General features: G+C 35.1%; 1 protein-coding gene and 1 long non-coding RNA gene across 4 annotated transcripts in view; one reads left to right on the forward strand and one right to left on the reverse strand.

Annotated features, from left to right (window-relative positions):
- Window positions 1-6,109: 6,109 nt before the first annotated feature.
- Window positions 6,110-24,357, reverse strand: part of LOC132158899 (raftlin-like) — an 86,802-nt gene continuing 68,554 nt past the window's right edge. For all 3 annotated transcript variants that reach the window (XM_059568516.1, XM_059568517.1, XM_059568515.1), the window contains exons 8-10: window positions 15,377-15,480; window positions 10,797-10,872; window positions 6,110-7,532 (exon numbers count right to left, since the gene is read on the reverse strand). In XM_059568516.1, coding sequence (XP_059424499.1) covers window positions 7,047-7,532; window positions 10,797-10,872; window positions 15,377-15,480 — 666 coding nt within the window. In that variant the 3' untranslated portion in view covers window positions 6,110-7,046. The remainder of the gene's footprint in view (window positions 7,533-10,796; window positions 10,873-15,376; window positions 15,481-24,357) is intronic.
- Window positions 6,666-24,357, forward strand: part of LOC132158901 (uncharacterized) — a 31,302-nt gene continuing 13,610 nt past the window's right edge. The window contains exons 1-3 of the long non-coding RNA XR_009437721.1: window positions 6,666-6,791; window positions 6,987-7,028; window positions 10,757-10,911. This is a non-coding gene — a long non-coding RNA (uncharacterized LOC132158901). The remainder of the gene's footprint in view (window positions 6,792-6,986; window positions 7,029-10,756; window positions 10,912-24,357) is intronic.

The raw sequence follows: 24,357 nt of genomic DNA on the forward strand, positions 1-24,357 counted from the left end.
AATTAGTGCCTTGATGCAAAAAAAAAAAGAAAAAAGAAACCCTTCATGATCCTGAACATAAGGTTTCATTTTCTTAATTGCAAAATTTAAATGAAGTCTGACCTGTGCACTATTAGAAAGTAGCTTTATCTTGAGACTTTGCAAGCAATAAAGAAGCTGACAGATAATACAGCAAATAAAACCTCCAAAACAAATCAAATATAAATCATATTTATTATATTATACAAATTGTACAGATGACATTATCATGTTGCTTGTCCGTACAAACGATGGAAAACATTGATCACTGTTCACAATGGCACAACAGTGGCTGACAATCAAAGAAGCGACCTGCAAAAATACAGAGGCAGAAATGGCAAAATCCTTTGAGATATACAAGCGGAAATGCAGCATGTTTGACTCTTTTATACTCTGAAAAGCAAGAAAACCGTCAGTAAATGGACCACAAAATGAGGTGGATGTGCTTAAATGTGCATTAGTAGCTACAACGATCCTCCCCTGCCACTGCAGGATATTAAAATCCATTATATAACTAATAAACTGGCACATTTCTTAGCAAAACAACAGCGGACCAGGTCAACCGCTGCATGAGTCACGGGTCACCCTGTCAATACTAAGGGGAGGGTAAATATTACTCAGCATCAGTTTTGCTGATCCTGCCTCACTTTCTTCCACAACCTTGTTTTTCTCTAACAGCTCGTTTGACGTGGCTTCGCCAACCTCTCCGACTGACCCTGTGGACCCAGACCGGACTTACCGTCCATAACTTGCTGACGTCATGCCTGCTATTGTGTGCATTTGAATCTACACGGTGGAGAGTGGGTGGTAAAGATCGTGCATGCTACTTTCACACACTAACCATTCATCACTGCCAGCTAGTTAAACCACATAAAGTGTGTCTACATAGAAATAATAATTTAACCTTCAAAACCTTTAAGAAATATGTAGCTGATCTGTGTATTTGTTTAACAGGGTTTGAGTTAGGAACAAAGGCTGTGTTTGAAAAAGCATACTATTATACTAATATTTTTATATAATTATGTGGATGCACGTGTATATACATGGATATGCATGCTACCATACTGTTCAAAAGTTTGAAGATTTTTTAAATACTTTTAAAAGACGTTTATTACGTCTACACCAAGGCTGCATCTATTTGATAAAAAATACAGTAAAAACAGTAATATTGTGAAATATTTGTACTATTTAAAATAAGTATTTTAAAATGTAATTGATTCCTGTGATGCAAAGAGGCATTTTTCAGCATCTAAACTCCAGTCGTCAGTGTCACATGACCCTTCAGGAATCAGTCTAATATGCTGACTTGCCGCTCACAGAACATCTCTTGTCTAATCAATGATAAAAACAGTTGTGCTGCACAATATTTTTATGGAAACCATGATAGATTTAGTTTTTCTGAATTCTTTGATGAAAAGAAAGTTCAAGAGAACAGCATTTATTTAAAATAGAAATCTTTTGTAACATCTTCTACTGTCACATTTGATCATTTAATGCGTCCTTACTGAATAGAAGCATTAATCTCTTTCTACTGGACATGAACTTTTGAACAGTAGTGTCCATAATGCATACCCCACCATGCAATGCACTTAACTCGATGCCATAAATTTACATTTCCAATGATTAATATTAATAGATGTTACCAAATACTGTTGTTGACAGTGATTTTTTAGAAGCAGTAAGTCAGTCAAGTTCATGTGTAACTGTGATTTACCTCAGTTTAAGTCAGTTTTGCTCTGAAGCTTCTGGCTTACAGCTTTATTTTATGCTGTTTCACATTCTATTAAAGCAGTAGATGGCATACAGCATATACAATGCAGTATGCAGTACACTAGTATTCCATTCCGAACACAGTCGCAGAACTCAATCTAGATAAGCCAAGCTTATCAGAGCAGATGCTGACAGCAGAGCAATATGCATACCAGCACATACTGTAACATAATTGCTATCCGTCAGTGATAAGCAGGCCCACACACAATCAGCGCCCACAGATGCCTGTCATTCACAAACTTCTACAAACGGCCTGTTTCTTTATTAAGTGTTTTGACTAATTTGAATGTATTCGTAGAACTCTCTGCTATTGTTCAACACAGTCCACAGATTTTACCACCTCAAAAAGTCTACAGATTCCACCTGTGATACACAACAAGTAATGCTTGAAAACTGCATCAGAATGTCTTTTTTGTCTCTAGTTGAATCGTCAGCGCAGCTCTGTCTTTCCCCTGTATTAAAACAATAAACAAGGCCTTTCCCCAGCAGCTACAGTCTAACAACAGCACTGTGACAAAGCACAATTATAATGACAACGTGTCAGAAAACGCTCGAAAAAAGAACGAGAACCGCTGTCATGTAAGACGGAAGTGCAAAATGAATTTCTTTTAAATCTACGCGGACAGATTGAAAACGGCATCTTTTATTAGGGAGTTGGGATGCTGATGTCCTTTCTGATGTTTGTCCCAGCAGGAGGGGGGAGCGGGAAAGCCATTATGATTTTAAACGTGACCCCTCTGGCCATTAGAGCTAATGCAGAACCACACATACACCGTCCCTCAAGACCACATGCTGGAAAACCCTGACATTGCGAACCCAAGATTATAAATACGACAAGACGCCAACACAACAATGCTGACTTAATGGAAACACAGATGTTGCTCAGGTGAGGTGTACAGTGGGCAAACAATGTAACATAAAATCAAAATGACCATGTTTGTTTTTTTAAGGTGCAGTAGTGAAATTTTGTGTGTATAAAGGGGTCCATTCATTGTAAGTAGCGTAGAGATGAGTATGAATTATTGCTTACACAGAAGTCCCTTTAACTTTTGAGCAACCAACTTGATCATGAGTGAAATCTGTGTGGGAGACTTTTTCACTCAGCTGATCATTGGATTCCTGAATTTCATATGCGAATTTGCGTTAATATTAAAGGGTTAGTTCACCCAAAAATGAAAATTAGCCCATAAATTGCTCACCCTCAATTCATCCTAGGTGTAAATTACTTTCTTCTTTCAGATGAATCCAGTCGGAGTTATCTAAAAAAAAAAAAATCATCTTTTGCATTTTTGTAAGAAAAATATCCATATTTAAAATGTAATAATCACTTTAATGTAGTTTGCGCTCACTGTCGTAAATAGAGGCAGTTCCGACGGATGATGTATGTGTACAACTGTTGGCGCAAGCTACATTAAAGTGATTATCACTTTTTGAATATGGCTATTTTTCTTACAAAAACACATTGATTCGCTATAGAAGGCCTTTGTTCACCTCCCAAGGCCATGTGAGAAGTGTTTTTTATTATTTATTTTTTTATGGATGGGTGCTTTTTATTTAACTTCTTGGACTGATGCATGCAAGACCTGCTGAGTGGCATTAAACAGCTTGAAAGATCAAAGACAATTTTAAATATAACTCTGACTGGATTCGTCCTAGGATGACTTTAGGGTGAGTAATTTATGGGCTAATTTTTATTTTTGGGTGAAATAACCCTTTAATGCTGACCACACCTTAATGTGCATTTCTTGATGTGCATGATGGATTCGACCCACTAACATTTGACGACCAGAAAGTGGTTTTGAATTATTGTTTTGTCAATTTGTCAACATCCTTCTGTGAAATATTTTGCTTGTAAAGATTGCATCCCTGGCTAACAAAGTAAGTTCTAAGAACATTTTTTAATGGTCCCATTAAGTTATGAATAATTAATTTTTTTTATTGGAATGTTTCCTGAAAGTTCCGAACATCCAATTTATTATTTTTTTTTAATGTTTAAAAACATTTTCGGTAATGTGAATGTTAAGGGAACATTTTAGCATTTTACAGACATTATGGGAGTTACTTTTGAATGTTCGCTGAAGTAGTAACAATTAAAAATGTTAAATTAACATCCAACTAAAAGGTTTTCTGAAAAGAGATCCATAAAAAATGTATAATGTTTTTGCACTAACAGTTTGAGAACATAACATCACCAGACAACTTAGAACAAACGTTCTATTAACATTACTGGAGGAATGTCAGTTCATATCATTAAGTGAACCTTGCCAGAACGTTTTGATAACGTTCCCTGTTAGCTGGGTTCTTTTGTTTAATATAAATGTCATTTAGTTTGATATTTTAACTAATGCAATGACATTTAAGACCTTTTACGTGTTCACGTTCACTGTTGTTGACTAAATTTCCCAGGTGAAATCCAGTCATTTTAACAGGATTCAATGCAATCAGGAATTACATGTGAGGGCGAAAAATTTTCAACGGGAGAATTCAACGGGTTCAAGCTCAAAGATTTTTTTACCTCCTTTTTGGTTTGAAAGTGACTTCTGTGTGGGCTGGGTATCATTGGGCGATATGCTATACTGACCGAAATTTCACTAATGTGAACACCTTTAAGTGTCAAAATGCTTTTTGGCCTATTCTGATATAAAAACACGGTGTTACCAAGTAGTTGTTTATTGGACAAGTAATACGTCAAATAATTCTTTGAATATTAAATTCAATGAAAAGCCTAAACCATAAATCAGACAGGATAATACTTTCTATCTGAAATCATAGTCTTGTGATTCTGCTGCATTAAGGGATCTGATTTCTAGGGGGTCTTCTACAAGACATTCGCCAAAGAACCGTGTGAACCTGTAACTGCATTATCATTGTCATGAAGTAACCCCTCTATCCCCTCTATCCCATCACAACATTCTGTTATGGATTATCCATGTATCCGTTTATTTTCTTATGCAAATTGAAAAGCGACGGCAGTCTGTATAATAACACCATGAAGTTTCACTCTCATATTACGTCCTCCCCAGAAAATGCAATTTTCATAATAAAAACTGTCAGTATCTTTATGAATTCTGTGCAGTGAAATATTCTAAAAACACGTTTTTACCATATTTTTTTCATTTCGGGCTGTGCAGTAGGCACATATGTGCACATCGGTGGCATGTTTTTCCAAGTTTATTTCTGTAATTTGATGCATTTTTAACTAAATTGGGTTGATTTTGATTTCATGTTTACTCATTAGTTACAAATCAAATTGCTGACCGTTTTAAAGCATGGCCATCGGATGAATCAGGGGCCAGAGTGAACATCTTGAGGTGAACATCAGCCAGTGTCTGGGAGTTAATGTGCATATAAATGGACCTTCTGTTGTGCTCTGTTGTTTTTAACACGAGAAAGGAAAGGTCCAGTGTGAACATCCTCTTAGTCATCTGCTAATTAAAACAGGGAAAGGATCTGTTCATGAGTGTATCTCATCTTTCTGGTGTTGTCTTTCTCAAGCAAAATCACTTGTGATGTTTTATTGCCTCTGAGAGCAATGTGGAAAATGTTTGAATTAGAGCTAGAGCAGATTGTCTCCAAGAAAAAGTAAACTGAAGCCCAAACAGACACTTATTTTGCCATCTGCCTCTTTTAAAAGCAATAATACACCCTGTAAATGATAATTCTGTCATCATTTAATCACCTTTTTGTTGTTGTTGTTGTTTGTTTTTCTCACATATTCTATGCCCACAAAAATTGGGCAAATAATATATTTCTAATTAAATGGACTACTTTTCTGATGCTTTTATGGAGCTCAAAAGTATAGAAGCCCATTTCTGCAGTTGAAGAAAAAAATGCTTTGGTTAATCATAATTATGATATAATTGTCATCATGACAAAAATAATATCAGAATTATGTGTTTAAATTGACATTAAAAGGCATAATTATGAGATAAAAAGTCAAACTTATGACACAAGTCAATTATGAGATTAATAGTAAAAATGATGACATACTAATAATAATTAAGATTAATGTTGAAATTATGTCATATAAAGTCACAGTTATTTGATTTTCTACTCTATAATAAAATAAGAATTATACATGGTATAAAATGCCATCATACTTGTGAGAAGAAAAAAAGTTACATTCATGTCATAATTATGACATTTTATCGCATAAATGTCAGAAATATGGCTTTTTTAATCTGTGTCGACTTTTATGGAAAGTTCTTCTATTTATCTCTCAGTGTGTCAAAATGTTGACTTTTTATGAGTTTTACCTTTCAATGTTGATTTTTGTCAATTTCTACCCTTTATCTCATAATTATGACTCAGGGTGTCATAATTTTGACTTTTTATCTAAGAATGATTATTATTTACTAATGCATTAATGTTTTTTTTGTTAATGTGGCAGACATTGGCTTCCATACAAACAGCCTTCATTCGTGTATTCTACTTTTCCCATGAAGTCATACATATTTGAAACAGAATGAGGGTGAGTAAATGATGACCGAATTTTCATTTCTGTGCAAGTTACTCCTTTAAACCAGTGGTGGATCTGCCTCAAATGCTAACAACCAAACCAACAAAAAGTCGCCCCTACTCCACAACAAACTTAATAGTAATATCTCAGTATGTTTCTCTGTCAGGTGCGCTTCTTCCCCTAAATTTTGAGAATCTTTTGTTTGGACAGTGTCATGAAATATTCTTATAAACGAAAACAAAAACATACACAAACATATGCACCTTACATCACAATAGATTGCTTCTCGCAACAGTGACCTTCTCCTCGGAGCGCGTCTGAGATGCCGTCTTTGAGTCTGTCTCGGCCCTCTGGGCTCATTGAGTAAATATTAATGTGGTTTTCCCATCCAGTGCATTTACTGATAACAATCTCTTCTCATCTCTCCTCCCTCTTCCTGGATACCGGAGTCCTTTCGGCTCATTGATGGGGAAGGGATATTATCGCCCGCTCACCAGCGGTGAGTTAAATGTTCAGCATTGGTAACAAGAGGTGGAAATGTCAGGTGAGGTGTTTACGCGAAAGTTCACTTGTCTTAAACCATAATCTACAGGACATCAGCCAGTAGTTTTGTCTTGGGAATCTAAAGATCAACAAAACAACTCTTGCTTCCTTGTTTTGTATATTGAACCTGTTTTAAGGATGTTTAGATACTGGAAAACAAGACAACATATTGATTAGCAAAGTGATTTTTTTGCAGGGTAGCATTAAGAACATTCAGATGTCCACTTCCATTGGCTCGGTGGGTATGAGTGCGTCCTCAATTCTGATTGGCTGAGCTGTCTTCCTGTTTGTCCACCTCTTCATCCTGTCGTCCTGTTTCTTGTGCTGTAGGTGAGGGCTTGTCTTGACACGACCCCAATTCTGCTTCTGTTGTCACGTCACGCTCTTCCTCTTTAACATCTACCTCATCTTTAGCACTTCCGTCTGTCTTGCTATTTCCACCCGCCGCCTCTTGTTTTTCCCTTCCTGCTCCTACCGTCCCTTCCTCTGTCTCTTTCCCTTCCTCTCTGTCCTCTTTCTGTTCACTCTGCACTTCAGCATCAGTCTCATTATTCTGGTTTTCCTCCTGTCGTTCATTCACACTTGTATTTGTCTCTTCGGTGCTCTTCTCGGCTCCATCACAGGGCTTTTGATCACTTATCTCTTTCTCTACGGTGGGTGTGGAGTCTTTCTTCTTCTTGTTCTTTGGTGCGTCTTTGACCGAGTTCTTGTTGGACTTGTTCCGTGCTTTAAAGATGACTTTCTGAAACAGAAAATGTCGACATGGAGTCTTAGTACTTTTTTATGGATAGGCAATGAGATACAGATAAACATTTTATGGATTGCCCTTTTTAAAATAAAAGTATGCTTGGTTGTAATGCTGTATCGATAATGTGTATCGTGCAATAAACCAATCAGAGTGTCATCTCCCATTCCCTTTAAGAGCCAGTTGCACTCGCGCCATGGTGGATTTGCTGTTTACATGGCAGGATTTGCAAGCGCAAAGACAGAACGCGTCTCCAGAGATGAAACCGAACTGCTTGTGCGTGAACAAATAGCCTAATTCTGATACATACAATGGCTATCCATTATGACACGTGGGCATTTTTGTGACTTGGGACGCATTGCGCGGGGTGTATGACAGGGCCCCATGTATGTTGAATTATAACTAACTGGAATAAAATTAAAAATGTATAGATGAAAGATGATTTTATTTTAGTTTAGTTTTTGAATTTGGCCAGCAGTTATGAAAACCGCTTGTCATTTTGTTAATGCGGTGTGCTGTCACCCTTTCTATGGAAAAAAAAAGTCAAATCATGCAACATCAATGTCATTCAGTGTCTTTAATTGAGACGAAAAAAAAAATACTGAAAGCTGACGGCCTCTGAAAGACGAAGGAGATTCAAGTTTTGCATTGTGCCCCCAGAAGTCTAGGATCTGCACTGATAGCAACACACACACACACACACACACACACACACACACACGCGCACACACAAACACACACACATATATATATATATATATATATATATATATATATATATATATATATATATATATATATGTGTGTGTATGTGTATGTGTATGTGTATATGTTTATGTATATATATATATATATATATATATATATATATATATATATATGTATGTATGTGTGTGTGTGTGTGTGTGTGTTGCTATCAGTGCAGATCCTAGACTTCTGGGAGCCCAATATATATATATATATATATATATATATATATATGACAGATGTGCATAAAGTAAAGATGTGAAGTAGTGCCAGTTTCAGTTACCTGGATGAACGGATGACAGCATTCCTACAGACAACAGTGACCCTGGGTCATTTTTTTTTTTTTGCATTTATTTGAATATTTTTTTATTTATTTTTATATACTTTTTATAAATAATAATATAATCAGCTTTCCATTGATGCATGGTTTGTTAGGATAGGACAATATTTGGCTGAGATACAACTATTTTAAAATCTGGAGCTCGAGAAATTCGCCTTTAAAGTTGTCCAAATGTCCAAATAAAAAATTAAGTTGTGATATATTTACGGTATTTACAAAATTCAATTTAGTTCAAGTTTATTTTTATAGCGCTTTTTTACGATACAAATAATTTACAGGAAATTACATTTCTACAATATATATCATTGTAGCTTGTCAGTGTACTGTATCTTCATGGAACGTGATCTTTACTTAATATCCTAGTGATTTTTGGCATAAAATATATTTTTTTTAATTTTGACCCATGCAATACATTGTTGGCTGTTGCTACAAATATACCCATGCTACTTGTGGCTGGTTTTGTGCTCCAGGGTCACATATTTGGAAACTTCTGATCATTGGATGCCACGATTAATTCATTTAATTCAAAAACTCCAGAGAACCGTGTAATAAGGATGATTAGACGTGTTATGGTGCCTCAGCAGGTGCTTTCATACAGAAACACTGGCAGCAGCACCTTCGGTCACGCCACCTGTGAATGAGTTTGTGCCGCTGTCAGTTAGGACTGTACTGTGTGAAGGAAATGTCAAAAACCTGTCATGCTCCACCATAACTAACCCAATGTCAGAAGACCTTCACCCAGATCATTGTGATAATATTTGAACACTGATAAACAATCTGAGGAAGCATGAACTGTTCACGGAGAAAGTATAAACACCTGCATGAAGTCACTCATGCTCACCGAGGCTGCATTTATTTGATTTGAAAATACAGTAAAGCAGTATATCATGAAATATTATTACTTTTAACATTTCAATTTTCTATTTTGAAATGTAATTTATTCCTGTGATGCAAAGAAGAGTTTTTAGCATCATTACTCCAGTCTTCAGTGTCACATGATCCTTCAGAAATCATTCTGATATGCTGATTTACTGCTCAAGAAACATTTATTAAGGTCACCAATGTTGAAAACAAAGTTTTTGCTGTTTTTTATTTTTGTGGAAACTGATAGATTGCCATTCAGAAGTTTTGGATAAGTGATAAAAAAGAAGAAATTAATAGCTTTATTCAACAAGGATTTAATGAAATGAATGCAGCTTTGGTATATATAAGAGACTTCTTTCAAGAGTGTGGGTGTGTGTGCATTTCAAATCTGAATTAAATTTAATACTATATAATCAAATGCTTTATGCTTTTTTAATCTTTATTAAACCTGTTCAAACAGCAAACCGGCATCATCATTATTAAACAGACTGAAAATAAATCCATGTTTATCCATTTAAGCACTGAAACTCCAGGAGTAGAAACATTTCTGACAGACGTCACTGCCTCTCCTCACAGTGATTGGCTGCCACTTTTCTGTCCTTCATTTGCATAAAGCATTTTTTTACTTTAGTTTTTAACCCTATAAATGACACTGATTATTGCCGTATTGCACTTGTGAAAGTGAGAGATGATGCTTACATGACAAAGTACACACAAAGCTGTGGTGTCCTCAAGCAACCACGAGATGTATGCGACAGGAAGCTCAGGGCTTGCATGCCACATGACATTTTTGTTTTCGGAAAAAAGTTCATTTAGATTCTCTCCTCTGTTATGGTTGTGAATACAAATTCCCATATTGAATTACATATACAACTGATGACAAGTGTGACAGGTTGATTAAAGCTTAGCTCAGTTCATTTGCTTTGGCCCTTTCTTCCCAAAAAATGTAAAAAGTCTACACTGGCGTGTAAGTAAATATCATCAGGAAAGCCAAACACGCAGTAACACCCACTAAGCGCACACTCGCTCTGGTTTTCTTTGAAGTGACATGGAGCTAAATCTTTGTTTAAATTATGCATTGTTCTGTTCAAGCATCTTGTGCTTTCTGCCCCATTTTATGTGGTGCTTTAAAGAAATGCCTGATGCCTGCACTGAACCCTGTAAAAACACTTGGTGTGTGACTTTGGATGTTAACATGTTTCAGCCGGGAAGCAAAGAGAATGTGAGGAACATGATATTAACCGTGTGTGTGTGTGTGTGTATTTGATAGCAGTATGTCAGTAATGCAGCTGGAATAAGAGGTCACACACCTTGGATTCCTTCTTCTTGCGAGCCAACATTGGTCTTTGGAGGAAAACGATCTGCTTGGTGGCCAAACTTCCATCACTGGATAAGAGAGACGAAGCATTTTAGATTGTGAACTAGGTATGATCATATGTTAAACAATAATAATCTAACTTCCCGGTCCATGTCCAACCATTTTGACCAGAGGTGGACAAACTTTTACCCAGAGGTGTAAATAGTACAAAAATACATTTTTTTTTTACTCAAGTGAAACTACAAGCACTCAGTAAAAATTTAACTCAATTAAAAGTACAAGTATCTGAGTATCTCAAAAACATACTTAAGTAAAAGTAAAAAAGTACAACTTTAAATTGTACTCAAGTATTAACACAACTTTACTACCTCAATATGCTTCCTCAGATTTGATGGTGAACTTTCGGAGCCAGACATTTACCTGATGAAAGTCATAATTGAAGTAGAAATGTGTGTTTGATGCATGAAAACAATGATCATTAGTTCTCACGTCAGGCACAAACGTTTGAGCTTCTGTTTACCATATTTAATGTGCATAAGATAAAATAAAAATATAATGTACTTTTCAAGATGAAATAAAATTGTAAGGAGTAAAAAGTACTGTTTTTTTTTCTTCAGAAATGTAATCAAGTAAAAGTACAAGTAGTCAGTTTAAATTGTACTTGAGTAAAGTACAAATCCCCCCAAATAATACTTGAATACAGTAATAAAGTAAAATTCCTCAAGGATTTTACACCTCTGCTTTTACCAACAAAAAAAAAAGTTGTATAAAAGTTTTATACATAAATTTTACTTTTACTAAAGAGAACCAAAAGTCACACTTGTATTGTAATTTAGTTCTGTAAATAATAATAATAATAAAAAAAAATCCAATACATGTACATGGACACATGTAACATTTATTTTATAAATATATAATTTATATATTTTTTTTATTTATATAATTTATAATTTACACTCAATGCACACATACATGTGTGTGTGTGTGTGTGTATATATATATATATATATATATATATATATATATATATATATATATATATATATTTATATATATATATATTTATATATATATATATATATATATATATATATATATATATATACACACACACAGAGAATACAAGTACAAAAATATAATTATTTAATATTACACATAATTATATTAAATATTTGAAGATGTGTATACATACATACATATATATATATCAGTGACATGTCCCCCCCACTATTTCCCACCTTTTAGTGAGTGGCATGGGTGGCCCTGGTTTGGGCATCTCTGATCTAAACCAACTTTATTGACCTGCTAGTTTCAAATTTTTTTTTTCCCATCTTGCCCGGCTCTTTGCAGAGCAGTCGCTTCATGTTTATTAGAGTGTGTTTGGATATTCAGCATCTTATCTTGTATTTATAGCTCCAAAAATGCTGGATGGTGCAAAAAAAAAAAAAAAAACCTTTGGAGATCTGTTTAAATTTTTAGCTGTGAGCCCTGTGGGAACATCCGGCATTGAAAGGGATGAACAAAATATCTGTTTTGTGAAATCCTGTGAAGACTAAATCTCTCTTTCTTCCTGTCTTGTCAGGGCCTTATCGCAAATATATTTAGAGAAGGAAGTTTCACATCATGGAGCAAACACAGAGTGCTGTGAGTTTTGCGTGTTTGGTGTAAAACCACGTTTAGACAGTTCAGATAAGCCGTTTAATCTTCAGTGGACATGGAGTTGTGTTACTAAACAGTCTCAGTCTCTTTCTCTCTCATGCTCGCCGTTTCTCTTTACAATTCTGCTACAAATCTCTTACATCAAATGGGCCTCTGCATCTCTGGTATAAGCTGACAATCAATACCAAATGTCTAATTCCCCCCTTTTTGTTCCCACTTCCTATTTTCTTGCTTGTCAAGGAACTGTATATTTATTCAAGTGCTTCCTGCTTAAATCAAAGAAAGAAGCAAAAATGGATTCCTGCAAGCCTCGGTCCATTAAAATGTAAACGAGTGGCTGGTCGGTGAAATTACAGCTCTGGTCTTCAGTCTCGCCAGCATCCAAACTAGTCTGTGTCTCTGCTTTATAGAGGACAACCCACGCTGCCTAGACACCCCCCATCATTAAGGGCTTAATTGAATGGTAACTTCAGCAATTTTGAAAGTAATGAATGTACAAGCCTTCGGTACGACGTGCTCATAGCAGTGAGAAGTGTGTGGAAATACAACAAACAAACTCATCTGCATTCAGAAAAGTGCTGTGGAATTACCTTGTTTGTTTGGCAAGATGACTTCTAGTTGATTGTGATTACTAGAGGACTTTTTAGTCATTTTCTAGACTAGAGATTATACTTACAAAGATTGGATTTCTAGCTCATCAAGAATTTTAGATCTTTGCATAAAAAGATTCAGTGTAGAAATCTCGTTTGCCTTTGCCATGACAGTTTGTGGTGAAATACTGCTCGTAAAATAAATGGCAAAATATGCAAATTGCAAATTAAATAAAAAATGTAATTGCAAAAGTTTTTTTTACTTTTTTTTTTAAGGAAATCACCAAGGCTGGGTTTATTCGATCAAATATACAAAAATATTGTAAAACATTAGTAAAATTGTTTAAATAGCTGTTTTCTATGTAAATATATATTTTAAAATGTAACTTATTCCTGAGATGCAAAGCTGAATTTTCAGTCTTCAGTGTCACATGAACTTCAGGATTTATTCTAATATGCAAAAACATTTCTGATATCAATGTTGAAAACTTGTTGATTCATATTTTTGTAGAAACCTTTATACTTTTTTTAACAGGATTAATTGATAAATAAAAATTTCAAAAGAACAGCATTTTTAAATAGAATTTTTTTTAAACATTACACATAAATATATTTCCTGTCACTTCTGATCAATGAATAAAAGTCTTAATTTCTTTCAAACAAACTTACAGACAATTTGAGTGGTGGTGTACTTTTTCAAAATAGTAGCTTGTATTAGTAAATAGTAGTTTTATATCATGAATAATAAAACAGGATCTTCACTAACACTGGTATTCATAGTACTACGAGTTTTATATGTTCCCATGTTATGCTCCGCCTCCCAGGAAAACAAGGCCAGCCGTCTCCAAGACATTGAAAAGTTACAGTTCTGTAGTATCTAGGACAGCGTTTCGATTAATTAGCCACATTGCTGCTGTTGTGTGTTGTGGTATTTTGTGAAAGTCTAAAATAGGCCCGTAATTAATCAGCAGGGGCTGCAGGACGGATAGAAGAGTGACGTGTGAGAGAAAGGCCGAGGCGGGATCGGCCCGGCGCAGGCGTGGGTATGACAGATGGAGATTACATGCTGAACCTCATTTCGACATCGCCGGAAGCTTCCGCTCGCCATTACAGGAATCATCAGTTAGCTTGTATTGACATTCCATTACGGCGAGCAAACAGTGGAGTTCTGTGCCGGTCATTACATCTGACTCCATGAGGCCCGCAGAGCTCTTTATACCCCGAGCACTTCGTCACAGCTGGAGTCTGGGACATATCCTTACTACATGTGGGCTGTACCATTGTTTTTGGTGTTGGAAATGATGCCTCATGAGGTGTTTGCACAAAATCAGTTGATGGCTTCATGTTTCCTCTAAAGCCTGTTCATGCTGGAAGACTTCAAACCTAGTCGTTTTGTTGTTTGTAGTTGGTATATTTATTATGTATATATATAAAAATACACACACATGAAAGAAAAATATGTTACACTTATACATGTATAATTTATATGAATATAAATAGAATTAATAATTTACATTTTTAAATACGAAATAGGTTTCTAATTTATTAATGAATATTAAGTCATAAGTCATGTATAATTATATTTTCAAAAATACATTTAAAAAAGTTCATTGGTTTAATATGGAATCTTGTATTCTTGCCACTATGAACATTTTGCAGAGGAAAGTGTGTTGAATATAAATTACGGCAGTGCATCATGTCACGTACATGATTATCAATGCATGAATCAAACTCACTTTGATTCCTTGCATATTTTACCATGCTTTGCTTTTTTTTTTTGCCACTTTTTTATCTGTCAGCAGACGCATCACATGACCTTTGCTGTCATTTCCATTGGTAGTTGTTGCATTGCTTTGCTGATCATTTGCAAAGTACATTTTTCTCTACTTTGTTGAATGCCCAGTGATCGCGCATGTTTCTGCAGATCACCAGCTTTCATAGAAAACGCATGATTTTCGCAGTTAATAGCTGTCAGCGGATGTGAATTCCAAGAGTGCTAGAAGTCTAGCTGAACATACCACAAGTCTATGGCTGCACTCCAATTTGCATACTAATCCTAATCTCATGTACTATATAGTACAAATAGTGAGATTTGGATTAGTGTGTGCCAAATCCTTGTATAAGGGTGTCTGGGTACTATTTCCAGTGCGTTCTCCTTATAGCTTTTTCAGCTAATATTGCAGACTTATATTGTTATATATATATATATATATATATATATATATATATATATATGGGAGAGAGAGAGAGAGAGAGAGAGAGAAAGCTTTTTGCAGTTTCAGAAACTGTATAAACCTAGAAGTTAAGTAATAATAAACTTTACCTGTTAGTCTTGATGATGGGTGTAGGCAGCACACAAGTAAGTCTCCATCCAAATGAAGCCAGCGACTGCAGCAGGGGAATATAGTCTGTCTTGACTTGTAAACCCTGAAAAGAAAAACGGGTTCCCGTGAAAAAATGCTTTCAAGAGAGAAAAGTCCACACATATCACAAACAGTTTATTTTAGACTTTCAATTAAAGTCTCAAGGCATTAAAACATTTTCATATGGTGACTCTGTTTATATGCACCCTCTATTGCATTTGTGTGTCCGTTTTAGATACTTAATAGTAGTCTGTTTTTAATCATTCGTATATTTACAAGGTTTTAAAGGTTGAAAAACATAATTTATATTAAAAAACTGCTTGTCGATATTTGGAAGTTTCATTATAAAGAATGTATATGAATAAAATAAGATAATTTATGTAGACATACAATCAGAAATGTGTCAGATACAGAGGATGTGGGTTTAGCATGATAGAAAACAAATCCTATTTACTATAGTTACCCATTCACTTACTATGTGTATAAAAAAGAAATTTAATTTTATAGAAAAAAAACTTTACTTGAAACTTGGACCCCAGGGTCTTGTCTGATTCAATTTAGGTAAGTTCAGAATGATAAAAACGAAGGTTTAATATCTGTTCTGGTAGTATAAGAGATGTTAAAATAAATGCTATATTGTATGAAGAGCTGCTGAATGTGTTTCTGTGGGATTCAGAGAGCAGCGTTAATCAAACAGGGTTGTTTTGAGCAGTTATGGGTAGTACTGTGGTTTCAAAGAGAACGCTTGTACCCTCATTTCAGGAGGAGCATGCAGGAAGTCAGAGCGGTTTAACGGCACCTGTCCTCAAAAGGAAACCATGTCGCATGTCAGCCATGTGCACACACACTCATAATGATAACACAAGACAGCGCTACATGATAATGCTTCACTTGCAATAATGTGCCATGGGTTTTTTGGCACGATGTGCTATACGTTATACATGAGTCACTATGGAAAGTTGAGAGTAGATGGTGACATAAAGAGAGGCAGAATCGAAGGGTTCTCAGTGTAGAGGCTCTGTTCTTAAAACAGTAAGCTGACTTCCTGTCCACTGCCTACAGAGGCAGCAGTCTTCTAAGGCAACAACTGAAATAATAAGTGGCTGTTTTGGACAACTTTCCATATGTATAAAAAGTACATGGCACACACACAATCACTGGGTAAAATTGGGTAGACTGGTTTAAGTATTATTATTTATAATTGTTTTGATGCATTCAAAAACGGTGCGTTATTATAGTATATTTATATCATAATATCTATAATTGATATTTTAAAGAATTTAACATTTTTAATATGTATAATTGTGTGTGTGTGTGTGTGTATGTATATATATATATATATATATATTTACATTATTGAATATATATAGATTATAACTGTTAATCATTATCATTCATTGCATTTATAAATTATTTGTGTGTGTTTATATAATAAAATGCTAATATTATAATACTTAAAAATACATATGTCTTATTGATTAAATGAAACATTTTCATTTATTTCATTAATAAAAATAATATAATACTATATTACTATTATAATATTAATATATTACTACTTTATAAAAACAGAAGGAATAAGTAATATATGATAAATTATTTTTTATTCATTGTATTTACATATTGTCATCAGTTGTTGTTGTTGTTGTTGTTGTTGTTGTGTGTGTACACACACACACACACACATGGTATTGAATTGACTTTTTTCTCACAATGCATTGTGGGAATGCCCTCTATGTGCAGAATACATGTGATGCTGCCTAAAATCTGCCTGCCTTTCAGAACTAGCCTACACAAACGCTGCCCACGTTGGTTTTGGGACCGAGCCAGAGTCTTAGTTTAGTCCTTTATGGAGGTTTTGTTTCACACCCTTCCTAGTTATGAAGCCCTTTTGCCCAGATTGGATGACATTGTTGTGGGTCGTGAGTGGAGACCTCTGAGGCCCAGGTTTCTGTTGAAATGGTTTTTGTGTATTTGTGTTGGCCAAGACCACAGCGGCAGCCATTGGGGAATCCAGATATGTGAGAAGAGGTTTTTGTTGGAAGCGGTCCCAGTGGTGGACCCTGTAAGCGGAACCGCAGATTTAAAAGTGGAGGAGAATTGAGAAAATATGGCCTGTTTAATGGCTTTCCATTGCTGCGGGATTGTGTGAACTTCTACACTCTTTCAACATGGAGGTCAAAGAAATAGAGCAGAACCAAAACTCCTCGAGAAAAAGAGTCATAAAGTCAACATGAATGTCAGCTTTTGCAATATGGCACATTCCTGAGAAAACAGATGATTAGTTTGAAAAAAAAAATTAATAATTTTGGCAGAAACATCATCATATTACATCAATAATTGATTGGATTGTGACAGAGAGAATGGAGTCAGGTGGTTTGTCTTGATTTTACGTGTCGTTTATTCTATTGTAATTTTTTTTTTTCAATGAAAATTGGTTGTTCTTTGTTTTAAAGGGACACCAAAATCAAGATTTTGTTGACTTATAAGCTCATGTGTGATTTTATTTTATTTATTTTGTTAATATACAGTCTTTTTTATTTATTTACACTTTTATGTAATTTGTATGTTGGTGGTGCTTACGTAATTTGTAGGTTGGGGGGATTGTGGTGCTTTCAAAACCTGTAGAAAACATTGCATTTAGGAAACCTGTTCGATAGCAGTAATAGTGCTAAGTTTTAAATGCAAAAATGAAAGTTTTAAATGTTTGGGAAGGTTGCATTAAATGAAATTAAACATTTTGAGACATTTATAATGTTACAAAAGATTTCCACAAAAAATATATTAAGAAGCACATCAGTTTTCAACATCGCTAATAATAAAAAAATATTTTGGCAGTAACATTTAATAATATCAGAATATTAGAATGATTTCTGAAGGATCACATGACACTGAAGACTAGAGTTATGATCTTGAAAATTTAGCTTTGCATCAAAGAAATAAAATACATTTAAAAATATATCCAAATAGAAAACAGTTATTTTTATATTTCACAATACTACTGTTTGTACAGTACTTTTGATCAAATAGATTCACCTTTGAGAGGAAGAGACTTCTTTCAGAAACATTACACATCTTACCAACCCCAAATTTCCTCTAGAGCATCATTAAAACATTTCTAAGGAAAAAACTAAAAACAAAGATTGCACCAGAAGATCTCAGAGATTTATTTTTGTATTAACCTTTTCAGACAAAGAAGCAGATTTCAGCTCACAGACTTCCATTCTCAACAACTAAAAATAGTCCAGCCTTATTTTACACCTCTTCTACCCAGGGTGTACAGAACGGCATATCTGTCATGGATGTTCGGCTGCCGCTGATATATATATCCTCACAGCAAGACAGCAACCGTCTCCCTGGAGCGTTAAAATCACACACACGTCATGAACTTACTATAAACTCAGTATACTGGAAATAGACTAATGAAAGTCACAGTTTTTTGGTTTCAGAGCCATGTAGTTCAGCCACATTCAGACAGACAAAGGAAAGTGTTCTTTGAAACGGCAGGTCGCATGTTTTTCTCACCTCCACAGGAGCCACAAAGGTCACATTGCCAAAGGCCGTGTTTTAATGGTCTATCTACAGTCTACATATCACACCGCTCCACTGACTACACTGACCTTCAAACTTTACCTTCTACTCTAACTACATACTAAATATATATCACCCGAGGAAAATTATATTGCTCAGAGGTTGCTCAGGCAACTTAATGGCGTTTCATTGAAGTTTCATTGAAGTTGATGCTTTTACTGTAGCCACTTGAACTGACTTTGAGCAAAGTTTAAGACATCTTTGAGCTCTGTTATGAAACTCCAGAGTGTTTTTCTCATGCAAAACTAAACTTCGTTATTAGCATCCTGATGCAACCATGTAATAGTAATCTTATTTGAGCTCTAATTGGGTTTCTGGTAACTTTTTAAAATAGTTATGCAATGCTTAACTTGTTAACTTATTCTGCTTTGTTAGATCTCTCTCATCACGGGCCAGTGAGGACAAAAAAATAGTTTTTCGTCTGATTCCTGTCCTTTATAGTTGAATAAATCCAATCCGAGCAGCAGAAGAACTGCTCTCAAGAAAAGCGATCCGGGTAAAAGTGATTAGAGTTTAGACTGTAAGACGTTGGCACGCTTCAAAATATGCAAGAAGAATCTGAGACTGCTGTAGTTACACAAGCCTTAGATAGACATGAATAATTTGAAAGGGAAAGAAATCTTGAGAGCTAGACAGGAAAACCATAACAAGATCGGTCTAAATTTCACATTGGGTCTTTAGATGCCACGGGCGAGGGATTGGTTTTAGCAGTCGGAGGACTTGTTCTAGACGTCCCCGGGCCTCGGTCTGTCTGTGTTTACTCACAGAATGTTCCTGAAATAGGACGCAGGGTTAAAGCACAGCGGTAACTGTTTTCATATTCATGTTAATCATTCCAATTTCCTTTTCTCTTAGTGACCAGACAATGTGCAGGACACTTTATTCAGTTAAAGCAGTATTTATACTTCACAAACATCTTGATTGTCACCACCTGTGGTTGTTAGGTCATTACAATGTCAGCATGATCTGAAAAGCAATGCAAAAACACAATTAAGCCAATTTTTCAACTAAGTGTTTGCTTCAAAGGATTTAATCTAATTACATTTGTGTGTGTGTGTGTGTGTGTTTGTATATTTGGCCAAAAATAAAAATAAATCTAAATATTTGTCTTTAAAATTGTCCAGATGAAGTTCTTAGCAATGCATATAACTAATCAAAAATTATGTTTTTATATATTTCCGGTAGGAAATTGATAAAATATCTTCATGGAACATGATCTTTATTAATTTCCTAATGTTTTTGGCATAAAAGAAAAACCTATAATTTTGACCCATACAGTGTATTTTTGGCTATTGCTACAAATATACCCGTGTTACCTATGATTATATATATATATATATACAGTGATATTCAAAAACAACTTACAATTAATTACAATTTAAGTTACATTTAATAATTATTATTAAGGAATAATTCCTTTTGAGCTAACAGAAGAAAGGGTCCCAAATCTTGTGAAATTGTCCAGCTGTGAGTGTTTTGAAAGGTTTAAATTTAGGTAATTACCTTTATGAATATTTTTATGCAAGGCCATTTATCTGAGAGTGGAAAAAGATCATTTATTTCTGTACTTTAACATATAAATGCTCTATATTTCTTGTAATTTCGATCTCACTTGATATCATTCACTTGTGCTTTTATTTCTCATAACTCTGACATTATTTCTTATTTTAAACTTTATTTTGTCATCACATTTTACTTTATAGGTGGCTATATTTTTTATTATTCATAATTATACAGTTAAATTTTAAAATATAGTTATTTCTTATATTTTGTAAATTGTATCTAACAGTTCTGACTCTTTTTTCTTTTAAGGCATTTTTAAGGCAGTTACCTTTTAAAACATTTTTATTCAATGCGTTTCCATATGAGAAAATTCATTTAAATATATGACTTTATATCTTTCAGTTGCACCTTTATTTCTCATAATTATGGCTGTATTTCTTATTTAAATAAGTCAGCATTACCTGTTTTACTGTATAGACATCCATACTGTAGGTTCGAGTGTCGCCACTGCACTGCAGCTCTCTGAAGTCTGCTGCTCTTCTCTTAATAACACACCCTTATATACGGAGAGAGCTCACTGCGACTGATAAAAGGCTGTTAAGGCAATTTCCTTCTCAGTGGATCAAAACTAATAAGTGTTGCTGTGAGTAAATCTTCAAGGATTATTCCTCAAGGAAATCTAAAATGGAAAACTGTTTTTTTTTCTTTTTGTAGGTACGTTTCAGGGGCTGAGCTCTACCGACAGAGTGCCCTCATTACATTACATGTCCAAGGTTACTCTGCCTATTGATTTTCCTTTACGACAAGAATAGAGTCCTCACTCAATTTGACTCGTATTGAACAAACATGGCTCAGTAACTCCGTACAAGTGCTTTGGAGATTTATGCGTGCAATTAAACATTTAATTAAAGGTATGATAATAAATTATATATTACATATATAATGAAATATACTGTATATACATTTATTTATTTAATTATTCCCTTTCGATTATATTCATTAATTTAGTTGCTTTTTATGTATATGTTATACTGTGTGAAATTGAGTAAATAAATACATTAAAAAATACTGGATTTATTAACTAACAATTTATTATGCAACTAAAAAATTACTTGTATAAACACTGCTTTATACATAGTTAAGTAGAAATAATATTAAATAAAAGCAAGAATATTGTTTAACTATATATATATATATATATATATATATATATATATATTGTAGAATATTGTAATTGCAGTAAATGTAATTTTATAACTAACTAAATTAATATATTGAATGATATCATACATTTTTATTTGTTGCGCTACATTAAAAAAAGCATTTCTCAGAATGCCATCATTGAGTGAATGACTAATGTGCAGTGATTGTCTGATGCTGTTATAGAAACATATTTCATGAGACGTTTGAAATAAACATGCAGGCTCATTGAAGACTATCACTGACAGAAAATGTTGAAGGCAGACAGTGAGTCAGACAGCAGCTGAACAGATCAATTCAAAATGTCTTACTGCATTAGTGAGAATACCTTTCTGTCAGATGAATCTGTATGATTCTGGTGTCTGGTATATACATCAACCTGCCCTTACATAATATGAAAACTGAATACCATTCATGAAATCTTAAATTACAATCATGTTTAATGCTGGGGGATGTGGAGCAGACTTGTAGATTTAAATGCAGCCCGTCAGGCCGAGCGGCACTGAATAATTCTGGGCAGAAACAGAGTGTCCTTACCCTCAACTACAGAAACACCGTCATGGCCGAGTAGAAGAGAGTAAACGAGAGAGGACATCAGAGAGTGATTGAGAGCTGCAGGATTATAGAATAAAGCTCAAAACTCGATTACCCTGATAGCATCAGTACACAGTGCTAACTAACACGATGGTGCCCGTTTTGCGCACTCCTCACACACACACACACACCTAGCCCAAATAAGCCCAAGCAAGACCAACTTGAAAAGAATCAATGGCGAACTGGCACAATATCTGATTTCAGCAAGCATGGCTAAGACTCTCTGAGCAGCAGGACCCATTACTGTCACTCAAACAGGGGTTTCCTGCTTTTTTTTGTGCATTTCGTGCTGTGCTTCTAGACTTTTTTTCTTCTACCAGTTTTTGCCTAATCTAATGGTTTTTGTAAGTTTGTGCAAAAAATGAAAGGAAATAGTTCTCCCAAAAATCAAAACTGAACATTTCTTCACCCTCAGGACATTGAAGATGTAGTTTGTATATTCATCTGAACAGATTTGGAGAAATTTTGCATTGCATCATTTTCTTACCAATGCATCCTCTCCATTATCTCTCCATGAACTTTCTTCAGTAAAAAAGTCCAGAAATCCACTCTCGTTTCTTTAGCACTGTTTTGCTTGTAAACAGTGCTTGATCTGTGCATATTCTTTTCCTGATTCAGACGAGACAACTTTCTCACTGGAAAAAGCAATGTTTTTGCTCATATTTTACCCGGAAGCAACGGTTTAAATGAAAACATCTTAATGACTGTTTCTTGCAAACACACAGCTTTTCACTTCATAAGATGTTAACTGATGGACTGGAGTGGTGTGGATTATTGTTGTTTTTATCAGCTGTTTGGAAGCTCATTCTGACGGCACCCATTCACTGCAAAGGATCCATTGGTGAGCAAGTGATGGAATGCTACATTTCTCCAAATATGATGCACAAACAAACTCATCTACATCTTGGATGGGCTGAAGGGGAGTATTCAATTCTAATAATTTTCACAAATAATCACTGTTGGGAACGTTACTTTAAAAAAGTAATTAGTTATAGTTACTCACTACTTGTTCCAAAAAGTAACTAAATTAGTAACTGAATTACTCTATAATAAAAGTAACTCGTTACCAGGGAAAGTAACTATTTATGGAGCCAAAAGAGTCTCAATAAAGATAAATGCACACACTACATTCACATATGCACACACAGGATTCATACATGCACACACATAATTCATAAATACACACACAGGATACACAAATGCGCACAAAATTCACAAATGCACACACAAAATTTAAAAAGCACAGAAGATTCACAAATGCATACAAAATTCAGAAATGCCCACAAAATTCAGAAATACACACACAACTCAGAAATGCAAACAACATTTACAAATGCGCTCAAGATTCACAAATGCACAGGACAAGATTCAGAAATGTATTTCTGATGCACACACACATATATCTTGATTTACAAACTGCTGTGAACTTCACTGCATTTGTGTGTGAATTTTGAGACTCCCCTGACTTGGCTCGACACACAAATGCCTTTTTTTTAAACAGGGAATGATCTGCAACCAATCAGATATCTCCCTTGTTTTAGCCAATCACAAGAATGCACCCCACGTGGGAGATTGTTTACTTATAAGCCAATCAGCGAACGACTCACTTTCCTCAGCGAACAACTCACTTTCCTCACGCAGCGAACGACTCACTTTTCTCAGCGAAAGATTCACTTTCCTCACGCAGCGAACGACTCACTTTTCTCAGCGAACGACTCACTTACCTCACGCAGCCGGCGACCCACTTTGCGCAGCAGGAGACTCACTTTCCGCAGCAGGAGAGTCACTTTCCTCTCGCAGCGAACGACTCACTTTCCTCACGCAGCGAACGATTCACTTTCCTCACGAGTGATGCAGCGAACGACTCACTTTCCTCTCGCAGCGAACGACTCATTTCCCTCACGCAGTGAACGATTCACTTTCCTCACGAGTCACGCAGCGAATGACTCACTTTCCTCAGCGAATGACTCACTTTCCTCACCCAGCCGGAGACCCACTTTTCGCAGTCGGAGAGTCACTTTCCTCTCGCAGCGGACCACTGACTCTCTCTTCA

The sequence above is a fragment of the Carassius carassius genome, chromosome 15 (assembly GCF_963082965.1).
Source record: "Carassius carassius chromosome 15, fCarCar2.1, whole genome shotgun sequence".
Classification (NCBI taxonomy): Eukaryota; Metazoa; Chordata; class Actinopteri; order Cypriniformes; family Cyprinidae; genus Carassius; species Carassius carassius.